Source organism: Genypterus blacodes, unplaced genomic scaffold (genome assembly GCF_046128005.1).
Source record: "Genypterus blacodes isolate CSIRO-AG114 ecotype Tasmania unplaced genomic scaffold, CSIRO-AGI_Gbla_v1 ptg000112l_1, whole genome shotgun sequence".
NCBI classification, from domain to species: Eukaryota; Metazoa; Chordata; class Actinopteri; order Ophidiiformes; family Ophidiidae; genus Genypterus; species Genypterus blacodes.
This window is the reverse complement of record NW_027466916.1, coordinates 749,934-764,584: the sequence shown is the minus strand read 5'-3', so window position 1 is coordinate 764,584 and position 14,651 is coordinate 749,934. Positions and strand designations below refer to the sequence as shown.

At 48.0% G+C, this 14,651-nt stretch overlaps 1 protein-coding gene across 1 annotated transcript in view; it reads right to left on the bottom strand.

Moving 5' to 3' along the window:
- tiam2a (TIAM Rac1 associated GEF 2a) overlaps positions 1–10,763 on the bottom strand; it is a 44,219-nt gene extending 33,456 nt beyond the window's left edge. Inside the window, exons 1-5 of the mRNA XM_076161634.1 lie at positions 10,687–10,763; positions 8,769–9,944; positions 4,686–5,157; positions 4,284–4,456; positions 2,787–3,011 (exon numbers count right to left, since the gene is read on the bottom strand). Of these exons, the coding sequence (XP_076017749.1) occupies positions 2,787–3,011; positions 4,284–4,456; positions 4,686–5,157; positions 8,769–9,938 (2,040 nt within the window). The 5' untranslated portion in view covers positions 9,939–9,944; positions 10,687–10,763. The remainder of the gene's footprint in view (positions 1–2,786; positions 3,012–4,283; positions 4,457–4,685; positions 5,158–8,768; positions 9,945–10,686) is intronic.
- Positions 10,764–14,651: the final 3,888 nt, after the last annotated feature.

Below are 14,651 nucleotides of genomic sequence, written 5' to 3'. Positions count from 1 at the left end.
AAAGGAGGGAGTGGAGGGGGGGCGGGGGGATCCAGGGTCAGTCGAGTGCTTTCCATCATGCCGCAATTGCTTACAGATGTTGTTTGGCGGGTGAGGGGCAGAAATTAGTGGAGGGTTGATAGTGAGGAGTGACTTCATATGCAGGAGAGGAGTTTGGTGTGTGTGCAAACTTAATGCACACACTAATGTACTTTCAGAGAGGGGAGTGACGTTGCACAGACCACCCCGTTAACCCCCTCCCAACTCCTTCACATATATAAAAAGTACACACAAATTACAGCCGCCTGCGCCCCTTCCCTGTTCTCACTGTGTAAGTTATGAGAAAACGCCTGTTTTGCCGGCTGGAGACAGGATTTAATGAGAACACTCAAGTTAAACAACCCTCTATAACAACTGACTTTAATAGGTCTCGTCTGCGAGTTCATTTACAATAACGCACCCTATGGTGTCCTCCCATTATGTCTCACTCACGCTGATGGCATTCTTTAGGCTGAGGAACGACCTCATGACTTGTTAACCTCGGACCTTTCAAACATGTCACACAAAGAACGAGCACAGACATCACCGCGGTACCACTCGCTGCTACGTGCTAAATGTAACGCGCAGACGCAGCTTTGAGTCAATTTCAGACAGTGAAAAGGTGAAAGACACTGCGACAGAGGCGACATTGTAGATCCTACGTGCTAAATCAGGTTCTCTTCTCCACCTTCAGACATTTTACTAGTTGTCACTACTTGCTGATGTGGCCAAGTTGTCCGACTCCAGGTCTACAGCCTGATGAGAGACTATTATCGTCTCCACACTGAGATCATGAAACTTTCTAGAGCTATGTTGGAGGCAATCTATAATAGCAAACACGTATTCCTCTTTTTTCTTGGTTACTTTCAGCGAGGCCCTTTGTGTCAGCTCTATTTCTGGGCAGGTTTGCTTGTTACTATTCTTAACATGAACCCTGTAACCTAGCACATAAATCCTGTGATGCTAACAGAGCACATGTTTGATCCTGCTATTCTGGGGTTGTTATACAGTATCTGTCAGAGTGTTCTTGACAAATTGTGAAATCATTCTAGCCGGTAGTTTGAGGAGACATTACGTGGAAACGGAAGCGTTACTGATGAAATTAGATAAGCTTCTTCCTCAAAAGCAAAGACAGACCATGTCTAACTACTGCATAAGATCCTAGAATGCTTCTGCTTTAAAAAAGACATCTGGATTACTTGTCAGCAGACGTTTAAAAATAATCCTGTGCGTGAAATCCGATTTAATGAACCAGGTTGAATCACTGATGAGCAATTGTTTCAGATTCAGGTACAAGCAGCATATTTGAGACAATCGTCTGACATTGCTGAGAAGAAACGATGCGTTCAGGCTCATCTGGCCTCTGTGCACAACTTATTTGCTTCCATTTCAGAGTCTGGACAGAAACAGATCCTCTTCTTTTCTTATTCCCCCTCTTTAACATCTGTCCCCGGCCCCCCTAATGCATAATAAGTCTTTCAATGCAACTTGATCGCAGTGTGTGAGTGTGTGTCAAAATGGGCAAGGGCAGACTTCAAAAAGGAGCCTACTGGCACTGATTCCAGCAGACATGGACGAGGGAGGGGGTGGGGGCACATCAAAGTAGTGCCCTGTTGGTAGCAGACAACCCCCCCCGCCCCCCGCCCCCCATCATCTGCCTCGAGGCGCCTGTATCAGAGTTTTGTCCCATACCCCCCTGACCCTATCATTGACTCCAAACCAAACCAAACCAATCTGTCTCTTTGTCTGATCTGAGGTGGCATTCTGGGTAATTGGAAACAGATACAAGCACATGGTCGGCAAGACTAGCAGACATCTGTGACATCTCCATCGGTCATTACTGGCGGTGACGTGCCCATCTAGGACTTACTCAGTGTCTCCGCTCAGTGCGGTCAAAGCTTGGCCAACTATGAGACCAAAATGAGGAATTGTCCACCTGAGTCACAGATATGACAAAGGACCATAATTTCCTACATTCCACAAGAAACAGACTCGGCTCCTGGCTTCTGGCTGGTTTACAGGCTTTTATAGTAGTCTGTAATCTCTTGTATGTAGGCTACAGCACAGCGCTGGGTGCCCGAGTTCCTCCCACAGGCTGCATGAAGGAGGAGGGAGGGGATAATGCAAGTTGAGAAGCCATTACCAGGGAACATCTGCAATCACAATCTGATGCTCTGGGAGCCTGATGCTCCCCTGAGGCCCCCAGAGATGCGTTTGGGGACTGATGCGTTTAGGGTAATTCTACCACCCACAGACAAAAATGAGGCTCAGGCATGTCACCGCAGTCAAGAGAAATCTGGAAAATTAAGTAGGGCACGCTATGTGAATGTTACATACAGGACGTGTATGTGGAATGACAGTATAGAGTCCTGAATCAAAACCGGGCAATGGAAAGATCAAAGAGAGCTTTAGGACCTAAATGTTGGGTTCAGTGATTTAGCTAAGAGTCTGGAAACTAGAGCAAGTGAAAATATTTCACCTCACACAACAGAGCAGAGACAATGAAGGGGCGTTTGACTTGACCCAGCAGTTCCTCAACTATTGTAGACTGGAGCAAAAAAAAAGATCAATAACTACAGTGTGTGATAGGAACTCTGGACTCTACACTCTAAGACGATCCAGAAGTTGTCTATCCGTGTTGTCCTGTTTGGGTGATTTGGTGTAAAACCCAACAAAAGTTTAACTAAGGTCTCTCTGGTGTTAAGATTTACCATGTGACACCTTTACTATCACCACTATCACCATCAATCTCCTCACACCCCACTTACCTGGTTCTCAATAGCTTTGCGGTTCTTGGGGTCGCTGACCACGGTCATCTGCAGCTCAGCCATCTTCTTCATCTTCCCATCCATATCGATCTTCTGTAGGAGGCCGCGGACTTGGCTCCGCAGCAGACGCACCGTATCCTCCTTCCCTTGGCGCTTGGCCAGCAGCGAGGCGCTGGCAGAGTGGATGGCGGTCACCCAGTTCTCCAGGTCCGTCTGGTTGCTGGCCTGGAACGGACAGAAGACAGGGACCATGAGGTTCAATTTGGCCAAGTAGCGACCGCCGTATTTCAGTTCTGCACGTAACGGCCAAGCCCGGATTCAGCGATCACGGGTAGGATAAATCTCCCCGGGGTTGCCGACGCGCTGCCTTTGTATTATTCTGTCATACATCACATTAAGATCACCGGGTGTCAGGCCAGGCCTTGTTCGATCAATAGAAGAAAACTGGATTAAAATTGCCTCTATGGGAAAGGTTGGTTATGAACTGCTGCTGGAAAAAAAACAGACACACGTTTCCCTCATCAATAAGATATTCCATGATTCACTACGTCCTTATAAAGTGATTTACTCTGAAGCAGCACATTAGTTGGGATATCAGATCAGCCTCTTTTAGATTAACAATGACTCATGCCTGATAAGACGATGTGAAGAGAAAGTGAAGGGATGAAGGGCTGCCCAGGCTGTCTTCAGTATCCTCTCCCAGAGCCTCTGGGGGGGATGTCAGCTCTACATCATGGTATTTTATTAAATATAGGTCTGGACACTACAACTGGGACGTCACATTGTGATCTCTGGGTAGCTCGTAATCTGGAGCAGAGCAGAACGAAGGCTGGGCCCGGGTTTAACAGTGAAATAGGTCAGTAAGCACAATGGGCAAAATATGAGACCAGAGCTGGAATGTTTTGGCTTTACTTCTTGCGGTTGGTTGGAGGTCAGAATTGGTCAATTTAATGTTGGAATGATGGAAAGTGTGCGTCTGGTATCACTTATAAACCACAATCAGCTATTGCAACTGTGCACTGGGGGAACATGCGTCTACTGTATTTGTTCTCTTTAAATTCTCTTGACAATGTGCCGATTACTGTTCCAACTCAGCCTGGACACGCTGACACACACATACACACACCGCCGAAATACGTAGATGAGCCATGTTGTGCCAAATTAGCAGCTTCTGTTCTTCATTTGGCGTTGGATGTTACAGAGTTTTGCACAACGCCAAAAAAACAACAATGTGGCAATATGTTCAGAAAGCTAAAAAAAGCCACGCAAGCACTGGAAGGAAAACAAGGACAATCTGTGTCTCCCTGCTTCAATGAACATTCTGAGTGTGTGAGACAGAGAGAAGAAGGGAAAGTGATGTGGGAAAATTCTCACAGAACATCTGCCACTCGTTACATTAAGTTTATATGTTCATTATTTGCCTCCCAGTTCAGATAAATGTCTTATTTGATCACAAACCATGTACAACAGCAACATGTCACGTTCGGTTTGCTGTACCTGGAAGAGGTAGACATCTCCGTAGGAGTTGCTGAGGCAGAAGACGTTCTCCTTCTTGGGGTGTTCAGGGACGGCCTGAACGATGCTGTCCTCAGCCAGGAGAGCGTAGCGAGGAGACAGCTCCTGCTCCGGAGAACCTCTCCCATAGGTCTCGTAGAACAGCAGAGTACATCCTACAAAGAAAGAGGAAGAATGAATACACATGTACACATGAATAAGGCTTTATACATAGAACTTGCTTGTTCTGTGTTGACTTTGAGAAGCCAAAACATGTGAAAGAAATGAGGTGCTTTCAAAAGTCTCCTTAAAATCATACTACAGAACTAATACTGAAATTTGACACCAATTTGATATATGGATGTGCTTTGGCAGTCAGCGCATCTTTAGTAGAAAGGTACTGACCTTTCAGGGTCACCCAGAACTGTTTCCACTTGCGACGGGTCACCAGTGCCAGTTTCCTGTCCTTGTGCAGGGTGATGAGGGGTTTGAAAGAGAGCCAACCAGCCCGTCTGACCACGCCCTGTTCCTTCTCAAACAGCAGGTCCAGCTGCTCCAGGGAGCCCTCGGCTGACTCGCTGCTGCTCTCTCCCTCTTCTGTGCCTGTGGACGGCTCCCTTCGATCGCCAGCCCCGCCCGCCCCACCGCCTCCGCCACTTCCCTGGCCGATGCCCATCTCCAGCTCCCTCATGAAGTTCTCATAAATGTTCTGGCGGAGGGCGTCGCTGGTTGTTTGGTGGATAGCGCCGGACGACTGGGCCCTGGAGGCTCCTGGGAACCAGAGGAGGCTGGAGACCTGCGAGGGCGAGCTGGTGTCTGCAGTCAGGCCATCGACCCCGCTGTCAAAGGCGTCGCTCAGGTCCTTGTACCGTGTCTCCTAAGGTGGCACACAAGAGGGGAGAGAAAGATGAGAGGTGAGGACTGCCAACAGAGAATGTGAGTTACAGATGAGAACCATGTGGAAACCATGACACAAGCGGAGAAGAGACCAGCCAATGGACTGATTAGATCCCCGCTTCTACTGCAGTGAAACCAAATGCTGCATTCTTTTGTTGGCATGAAATCCTGCAGATACCTGGATCACGATGGCATGTGGATAGGACTCAATCCAGAAGAAAGGGAAGGATCAAAGAAAGGGTCAAGGGAGAAGAGGGGGAACGGAGGCAGGGAGGAGTGCCGGGGGGCCAGATGTGATCCTATGACCTCACAGAGAGAATCTAAACAGAGTCCAGACTACATTTGTTGAGAATGTGCTCCTGGATGGGGCTAATATCAGCCACTAACAGAGGTAACTCCAAATTGATTAATATATTAAATCCATCACTCCGGATTAGAACAAACACAAATAAATGTTCTTAGATCTTAGAAGCAACATTTATTTGTTTCCCGTCGTTGTTTAAGAGGCTGCCAGTTTCTTTCAGCATCAAAGATTTGCAGCTGCCGCATCAAAACAACAGGCAACAGCCAAATCCACACACAGGCAATAATTACCCATTATTCCATTTCACTAGCAGTCCGCTGAGGCTTAGAGAATGGGTCAGGTTCAACAATAGTTTGTCACTTGAAGAATGTGATTCTATTCTTAACACATGGTGATTTCTACACAAATGGGGCACAGCTTTACTAGAGCGTATCATCGCAAACTCATGTAGCTAACTTACGCAAAATCCCATTGAAGTCATCTACATATAAATTGCAGACCCCCCTCCCAACATACCGGGACCAGAATCAAGCTGCTATTTTCAGGACAGCCCGAGGCGTTGAATGCAGAATTCAAGGAGAAACTTTTTAAAAAATGTAGTCAAACCACTCAAGCCTCCTCCAAACTCAGCACCGCGGTCTTGAAATCCTTCGCTCGGCGGAGAAAGTGGGACAGATTTCCCGCGACGGCACCTGGGAGGTTTGGACCCCTCCAGGCTCAGACAATTTCACGTCATTTGAGGTTTGCTGTGGCTTCCCAATTCCCCAAATGAACACTTGATGGAATTGCACTCTTTCATGCTTAATGTCTGCCTACCTGCACTTCACTAGATTGCAACATCGATTCTTCCCCTGGCAACAGAGTGGAGTGCTCTCCACACGCAGACACACACCGCCGCCATGCTGGTGCTCCATCACCGTTTTTGTTTGCTCTGCGTCTCACTTAGTTCCACCCATTTCTGCAACATCCTGATTTCCATCCTATTTGTAATATTTGTTCTCTTAGCGTTACAGATTTTCCTTAATTGTAACCAAAAGATGGGTGTCGTCTCATGTGTTCTCACCCCATCTTCCAGCTGCTTCACATTAGAAGCAGGTTCTCCGTCTTTAGCTCTAAGGTCACGGTGTCACCTTTAAAAAACAGCCCTGGAGCACAGGTGGAGGTGCTCTTGATTTTGTTGTGATCGGGGCCGACGCAATCCAGTCTCCACTAAGTGAGACAGACTTCAGGCGTCATCACTGAGTTTTTAAATGACCTTAAATTGCCCCAATTAAATTAAATCCACGTTCAAATGAAATTCACACCCTACAATATTCACAGTTTGTTTTAATTCTATAAAAGAAAGCTTTTAACTCTAAATATAGACCTGAAGTCAGCGTCAGAGTTATCTTTGCTGAGGGTTTGGGTTTTACATTTAATTTTCCTCGTGTCGCCTTCTCACATTTCATTATCAGTGGAACATATTACGCTTGTTGTTAGTTTGACTCATATTTGTGGTGTAACATAATAGCTGGTTAATACTGTAAAAAGTTGAACGAACAAAAAACAAACCAAAAAACAAAGCCAGACGTCGTAAACACAAAGCTTTGTTCCCACTTAGGCAAAGGCTGAACTCATGAATATAACTAGAAATGATTCTGAAAAATGGAGCCTCAACCTTCAGGTTTTAAAAATCTAAAATCTGCCCCTGGAAAACCAGTAAAGCACCAACATGTGGCCGCAGATCAGCAAAGACTGTGTGGTGAGAGGGTTTGAGGAGGGCGTTAATAACATAACGTTAAAGCCAGAAGCTCACTGCACACAATCTCAATATAACAATATACATTAATCAACTAAAGACAGAGCACCTGTAATAATCTGTGTGTGCCAGCAACCTAACAGGTTCTTCCTCTGGTAATCTGAATACAATGACAATACAATGTTGTTTTCTGTCTTTTGTTTGCCATCAGTCAGAACCAACCAACTTAACACTAATCCCCATTATGGGTTCGCTAAGGCCCGCGGGGAGAGCCCAGAAAATCTGCGCCACACAACCCTAAGTCATTCATCGGCATCGGGGGAGGGGAGAGGAGAATCTGGGGTTTAGTTTCACTCTAGCAGAGCCTTTCAAAGGCTTACAGCGATTCCCTCGCCGCTGCCCAAACAGTCTTCTTTAAACTTTTACAAGGCAGCGCCGCATTAATTAATGCAGGAACAACTGATTTCAAGCCTCAAACACAGAGGCAGCTTAGTTCAAACAAACGTCCTGTATGGTAAATGAAATCCGTTCAGACTATGAACAAAGTTCTGATGTTTTGTTCATGAGCTTGTCTAATGAACGCGTGGAGGCAACCCGCAGACAAGCTGTGGTTATTTCCAACCTCGCCTCTGACCTGAGCCAGTATCACTTTACGGCAGGGACAAGGTGTGTGTATCAGCCATATGCTCTGTGTCTCACATGTAAACATATACTGCAACATCATACTTCATTTCTTAGATTCTATCCTAAAACTAGACCACAAACCACAACAAAAGAATGAATGAAACTAAAGTCTGGCACGATAATATTTACATGCAACACGTACATTCAAAGTCGAATCACATGTGGTCGTCGTCATTTACAGCCATTCTACATCTAACAGACCTGCAAATCCATCCACATGCAGTAATACGTTCAGAGGTACCCACCCAGAGACAATCATCGTAACACCTGCACATCAGCTCTCGCCTCCTCCTGCTCAAAGGACCGTCCATGTCTCACTCTGCATTACAAACTGCGTCTCATCCCCGTCCCGTCCCAGCCAAAATAAAAACAACACAAGACCGAGCATGGGCTGGCTGACAAATTTCATTATGCGTCGCGTCGCCGCGCCCTCTTCTCCGACAGCTGGTGTTGTGGCACTAAGGACCAGAGGACGGCGGTCGGTTTCCTGTCCTTGCCAAGCTGACCGCTGTGGCTCAAAAAGACCTCGCCAGGCAAGAGTCGGCTAGTGAAGTCCTCTCATGCCGACTGAGCCGGCTGCCCCCGAGGCGAGGAGAGAGGGAGGAAAACGACAAACTTATCTGCTGTCAGGGCCGCCCGGGAAAAAACAAAGACGACAATAAATCTACTGTGCACTTGTACAAGAAGGGCTGACGTGACAACACCGCATCAGTACAACCAGACCCAGCAGATAAGATCCCTGTGTGACCCCTGAGAAACAGAGAGCGTATAAAAACATAACTCGACATGCAGAAATCCCTGAATCTATCACGAACACAGAGGAGACAAAAGTGGCTCTCAGCGTGACATCGCCATCAAAACATACCTGAGACTTCCTCTTCTTGCGGCTGAGGCTCCCCGTCCAGTCGCTGAGGCGCCTGATGCGGTTCTTGATGGAATCTTTCTTGCCAAACTCTGGTCCAGACTGCTCCTCCTGCTGGTTTTGCTCCGAGTACTGGTCCGGGCCCTCGTTCATAGTGGGGGCTTTGGGCCGGCGACAGGGCAGCGTGTACGATGAATACTGCCGCATCTCAGAACATTCCTCGACTACAGGCACATCCATGACCGATGCAAAAGAAGCTCTGTGTCCTCTGTGGCTGGACGGAGGTGCCTGGAACTGGGCGGTCAGGTCCTTGGCTGTAGGAAAGGTAGCAGCCATTGTAGGATCACTGTAGAGATCTGCTATGGACACTGGGGCGGACTGTTCAGTCAAAGAGTCAATTTGCCGGGTGGGAGAGGACACTGATGTCTGGCCAGCAGGGCAGGTTTGCTCCGGTTCACAAAGCTCTGTGCCGGGTCCCCAGGGCGAGTCGTACCAGGAGCCATCAGAGCTCAGCGAGCTCCCCTTGCTGGTCCTGGCCGTGGTGGAGGTTGAGGCTGGTGGTGGACCGTTATGGTGACCGTCGGGCCGGCTACCGCTTGAGCCAGGTAGGCTGGGGGTGGAGTTGGACTCCAGGTTGGGGGAGAACTTGAGGAGCTGCACAGGCCCAGAAGCTTCATCCAGGAGGAGCGCTCCACCCGAAGTGTTGGTGAACTCCACCCTGAGGCTGCCGTCTTTCTTGATCACCACCCTGGGGCTACTCTGTTCTTCCAAAACTTCATGCTCATCCCTGTGTCCATTCACGACGTGTCCGTTACCTTCAGCACCATATGGATTATCGTCATAGTCATCGGAGATATGACGTTTCCGTATACCACATCCGGGAGGGCGTTGCCAGCGGTGCTGACTCGGACTACCCTGCACCGCCTTGGAGACATAGTCGTAGTGCCTTGCGGAGTAGGGCTGTCTGCTTTTGGGAGGGGACAGGCAGCCACGCCCCACACACCTGGACTTATACCCCGAACCTACGGGGGCGTTCTTCCACCACGACTGGGGCGACATGGTCTCTTCTTTGGTTGCGCGGAGCTTCAGCGAGTATGGCTTCTGTTTCCCGGGGAAGACGAAGCTGGTGCCCTTGGGTCCCTGGATGCTGTACTGGCTCTCTGAGTTTCCCATCGCTGCCTGGAAAATATAAAATAGGAAACGACATTATGTCACGGGTAAACTCATGGTACACTGGCTGCTTCACAGTACAGCACAGCATGACATGACTCAACATCTTGTCAGTAACATAAAACGGTCTTATTACTCGTAAATATAAACGGAGACACTCCCACAGTCGAAAACCATAAGCACATTGTCGCTTTACTTCCTGTGTGTGTGTGTGTGTGTGTGTGTGTGTGTGTCCTGAGTCAGACAGCAGCAGGCCTTCATATCTTCCTTATACGTTTCGATGAAGTAAGTGCGTCACATCTGGCCGTTAACCTGTCCAGTCGAGCCGGCGTTCATTTCAATTTTACCGCATTTTCTTCATTGTTTTGCACAGAGGATGAACCGGCTTTAGACTGTCACAGCAGTTATGTGTGACGGGACTAAAGACAGTGCAGAAATCATTCCCAGACAGTTACATTAGTGATGGCTGAGCCGTGACCGCTCGGACATTTCATTACAGGTTCATGCTTCGGCCACACTGTGTCTCTTTGCCTTCTGTGTAGCGATTACATAAACACCTTTAACGCCTTCAATTATTTAATGATGTGGAGTTCAAAACAAGATTTTCGCACAACATAGATCTCTGGGAGTAAATCCAGGTCTAAACGTACGCGAACATGCAAAAACTACAGACAAATTTCAATGGGATTAACAGAAAAAACTAAGATTTACATATTTAAATGTGCTTTGTCTAGCTCTCGGTTCAACTCACCTGTCTGAAACCGTGGTCTTATATGGGAGCTGCTATGTGCGTGGATGTCTGCGCCTCATTTCTCGGCGTGCCTTCATCTGAAACACAGAGAGAGAGAGAAAGAGAGGTGGACTTAGTGCTCAGTCTCGTACCACAGCTCTGTAATTTACCTCCAAGTTTGATAACAGGTGTGAAACTTCAACAGAAGCCCTGATCCTCTGAGTGTGGGAGGGGCCAATGTCAGGCAAGTACACATTACAACCGCTTTACATTGAGATGAACAACAGAAATTAGACCCCACGGAAAGATATACGTACACAAAAACATTCCAAAAAGCTGCGGACAGCATCTGACATTCCCAGTACGGCATGATCCCATACACAGCAACATACTTCAGCACAGCGCCACCCTGACATTATGACTATTTTAAAATGTTTTGACCCCGCCCCTCCACGTCTAACGCTCCTCCGCCGGCCCTCCAAACTAAACATTACTCGCATTTTTCCGACTCACCCGCAAGTTACATGACGTCGCCTTTGATCGGGGATGGGAAACTTATTTCGAAAGCCGGCTTCAGTTTGCCCGTGTGTTTATTTTTAAAACATGGAATTCCAGCACGCTTCTTTTTTCATTCGCTGCCACCAAATTTGTCCGGGGGAGGGGTGAAGGGAGCGGGAGGGGGGCAGGTTTCCAAAAGCAGAAACGGCCGAGGAGCTTTTTCGCTTTTCTTTCCTGGAACATCGAAGCATCCTCTAAGTGTGACTCTGCTGCGAGCACGCGCACGTGTGTGTGTGTGTGTAATATAACCCACTTACATGTATGGAACTCAAACTCCAAAGCCGTACATCACACGTACAGCATGTGTAAGGTTACGGTGCTTACAGCCCACCGTGACAAGCCCTGACCTTTGGGATTTAAAGATCTGCGGCATTAAGGGGTCGTCACTCCTCATGCACCTCAACTGTGAGGGGAGATTAAGTCGTTTTGGCTGACGGAGAGAAAACCGACGACTAAGTCCAGGAATTTTGTCCAAAGGAACTTCCTAAGGCATTATGAGGCCCTTACAGAGGTACAGTGTGAGCAGACTCTATGATGGTGGTCGCGGTATTCAACCAACACCAACAGTTACGCCATTGTCACGTTCAGTCTTGCAGGAGGCCAAATCAGCAGCGTTCCCGGAGCTTATCGGCACCTGACCGCTGTAATCACGTTGAGCCGCACTCATTAACCCAGAAATCTGTGGGAAAAGTGGAGCGTTCTGATACTGAGCTGGATTCTGCACTTTGCCTTCACTTCCACGTGACCTTCAGACGTCTTAGTAATCTCTTAGTAATTCGCTTTGTGTCGTTAAGCCAGAAAGCCTAAATGAGCAGAAAACCAAACAAAGCTCTTTTAGAGTTAAGAAAGAGGAAGCAGCTGCCGAGTCGGCATAAAGCGTGTTGTCGAACTTGTCACTGACTGCTTTCTTTCAACGCCACCACTGACACTTTCCCTGCAAAAGTTTATTCAGGCAGCGCTAGACTGCGAGTATGAAAGGCTTAAAGGCGTGCCAAAAGACACACACACACACACACACAAACTTGAAGACGCACACGTTTGCCTTCTGCTGCTGCTTGAAGTGGAGTATTGTGTGGCTGTTTGGGGGGAACAACAAGACAAGTCTTCTCTTTAAGCGCGCAGTCTGAACTCTCCCTCCCTCTTCCTCTTCATCGCGTCCCTCTCCTCAATAGGCGTCCCCACGGGCCATCTGCTCATGGGCCAAGGGACCACCATCACCCCGTCACTGCCCTGACACACCCCGCGACCTGGCATTCTTCTCTGGGACGCCCCGGAATGACGCCCACGTAAGCTTCATGTTTAGTCTGGTAGTGATGTGTGTGTGTGTGTGTGTGTGTTTTAAACCGTGAGCTTGGTCTAATGGCGAGGAATGAGCCACACCTCAGCAGGGTATAAACACAGTAGGTGCACGCAGGCCGACCGCTTGGGACGTGAATGTCCGTTTACATCAGGAAGACCACCGGCGCGTTTGTGGAGCCGGAGCCACAGGTTTACCCTCCAGTTTAACGACGCTTACGGACCACGAGTCATTCTCACCAGCATACGTGATAATAAAGGAGTTAATACTGTACGCACCAGGTGGCAATGTGGGTGATAGATAGATTTTGAGGTCATTCAAAATTCTGAGTCCAAGTTCGATCACTGTGTTATGCTTTAGAGACAGTGACGCCTTGTCAGATCTATTTTCATTGGAAACTTTGACTTTACTACTAACGCGCTGCATGTACAGTCCATCTCCACAACATTCTCACAGCTACATCACACCAGCTAACAACTGATAGGAGAAGGCACCAGGAAATCCCGATAGGATGGCGACCCTACGGATGTATCAGGGTCAAATGTTAAAGGAAACACTTCCTGAGAACACAGGCAGTATCTCCTGAATACTACAACTTCCACCAAAACACCCAGTGACCTCATTTGGGCAGAAATGATCAGAAGAATTGTGATTTCTTTAACAAAATGAATGCAGGATCTGTGTCGCAGCCCTTATGTGTTAATGGAGTTGAAGTATAAACCTGGCCACACACACACACACACACACACACACACACACGTAATCTGAGCCAATATGCTAGCAAGTCTAACCTTGAAGCAAAACTTGAGCCAATCTATTGTCGCAACAGAGTGAAACAAAGGTCGAGCCCTCGGAGACTCAAGGCTCAGACCTCACAGTACCATCACCATGAACCAGAACCAGAACTCCTGCTGGGAATCTATCACAGGACAAGAAGGCAAAGAGGGAAAACCATAACATCATGGAACTTTTAGCTTTGTCGCTGTGCGATCCTGGCAGAAGATTACATCGTAAATCTAATGCAAATGACTGAGCGGCCAGAATAACCTTCACAACTGCGATCTCATCCAAAATGAATTATCAACACTTTTCTGAGTCTGAACGATCACCAGGAACTATGAGGTCATTTGTTATTGGCGGTGGCTGCTGGCAGAGCCGCACTTCTTTCCTCCTGTCAAATCACAGCCCATGGGACTTGTCCCTTATCACTTTCCTCTGGCGCCGTGACAACAGGGCTCTTAAAGGCGCGGAGTGCACAACACTGCACTCTTCCACACACACACGCACACACGCACATCTCCCATTCAAATCCATGCAAACCACCCAGGAGTCCGAAACAAAAACAACAGGCAGAGAATAAGAGAAAAGAGAAATATTGAAGTCAAAGCCGAGGCCACGTCTCCCACTGAGCTCCGTCATAAGAAGCAGATTGAAGTTTGCTGCGGTCGTTCGCTCACGAGGAGGAAACTTGTGTGTATGAATCACTCGCAGTGAGCCCATATTACAGCGTGGCCGACCCAGCCAAAGCCACGGAACATTTATCAAAGTGCTTGTTAGTGTTTTTTAAGACTTTTCATGATACATTTAGAGGTTCTGCACCGGGATCCCGACCCCAAAAGTGACACGGTGCCCTTCTGAAAGATTTACGCCTGCATGAAACCAAGCATGGCGACTTTAGCGTGATAAGATTTACAGGCTGTACGCTGGTGTAAAGGCTTGCAGGTGAGAGGGACTAAAGTCGGGGGTTACAGGTAACTTCACATACCTGGGATGTGAACTAAAGCATGAACAGATGCAGCTGGAGACCAAACAGCGCAACACACACCTGGACATGTGAGCACAGCTAACACACAATACAACTTTATTCTACCCGCGCCTCCTCTCAACCCACAGAGACAAAAGGGAGGGAAAGGGAGACAAAACACAGACACCATAACATCCCTTACCTCCGTGTTGTGGGCTTTAATCTAAAAGCTCTTTGAAGAGAAATCAGCCTGCTGCTCTCTGATCTCACAGCGGATTCTCAGCAAGAAGCCTGGACGAGTCTTACAGCAACACAAACGTGCCGCATCTGACTCACACACCCCGCCGCGCTGGACGACACGTGGAAACTCCCTCCCCGGCTACCGGG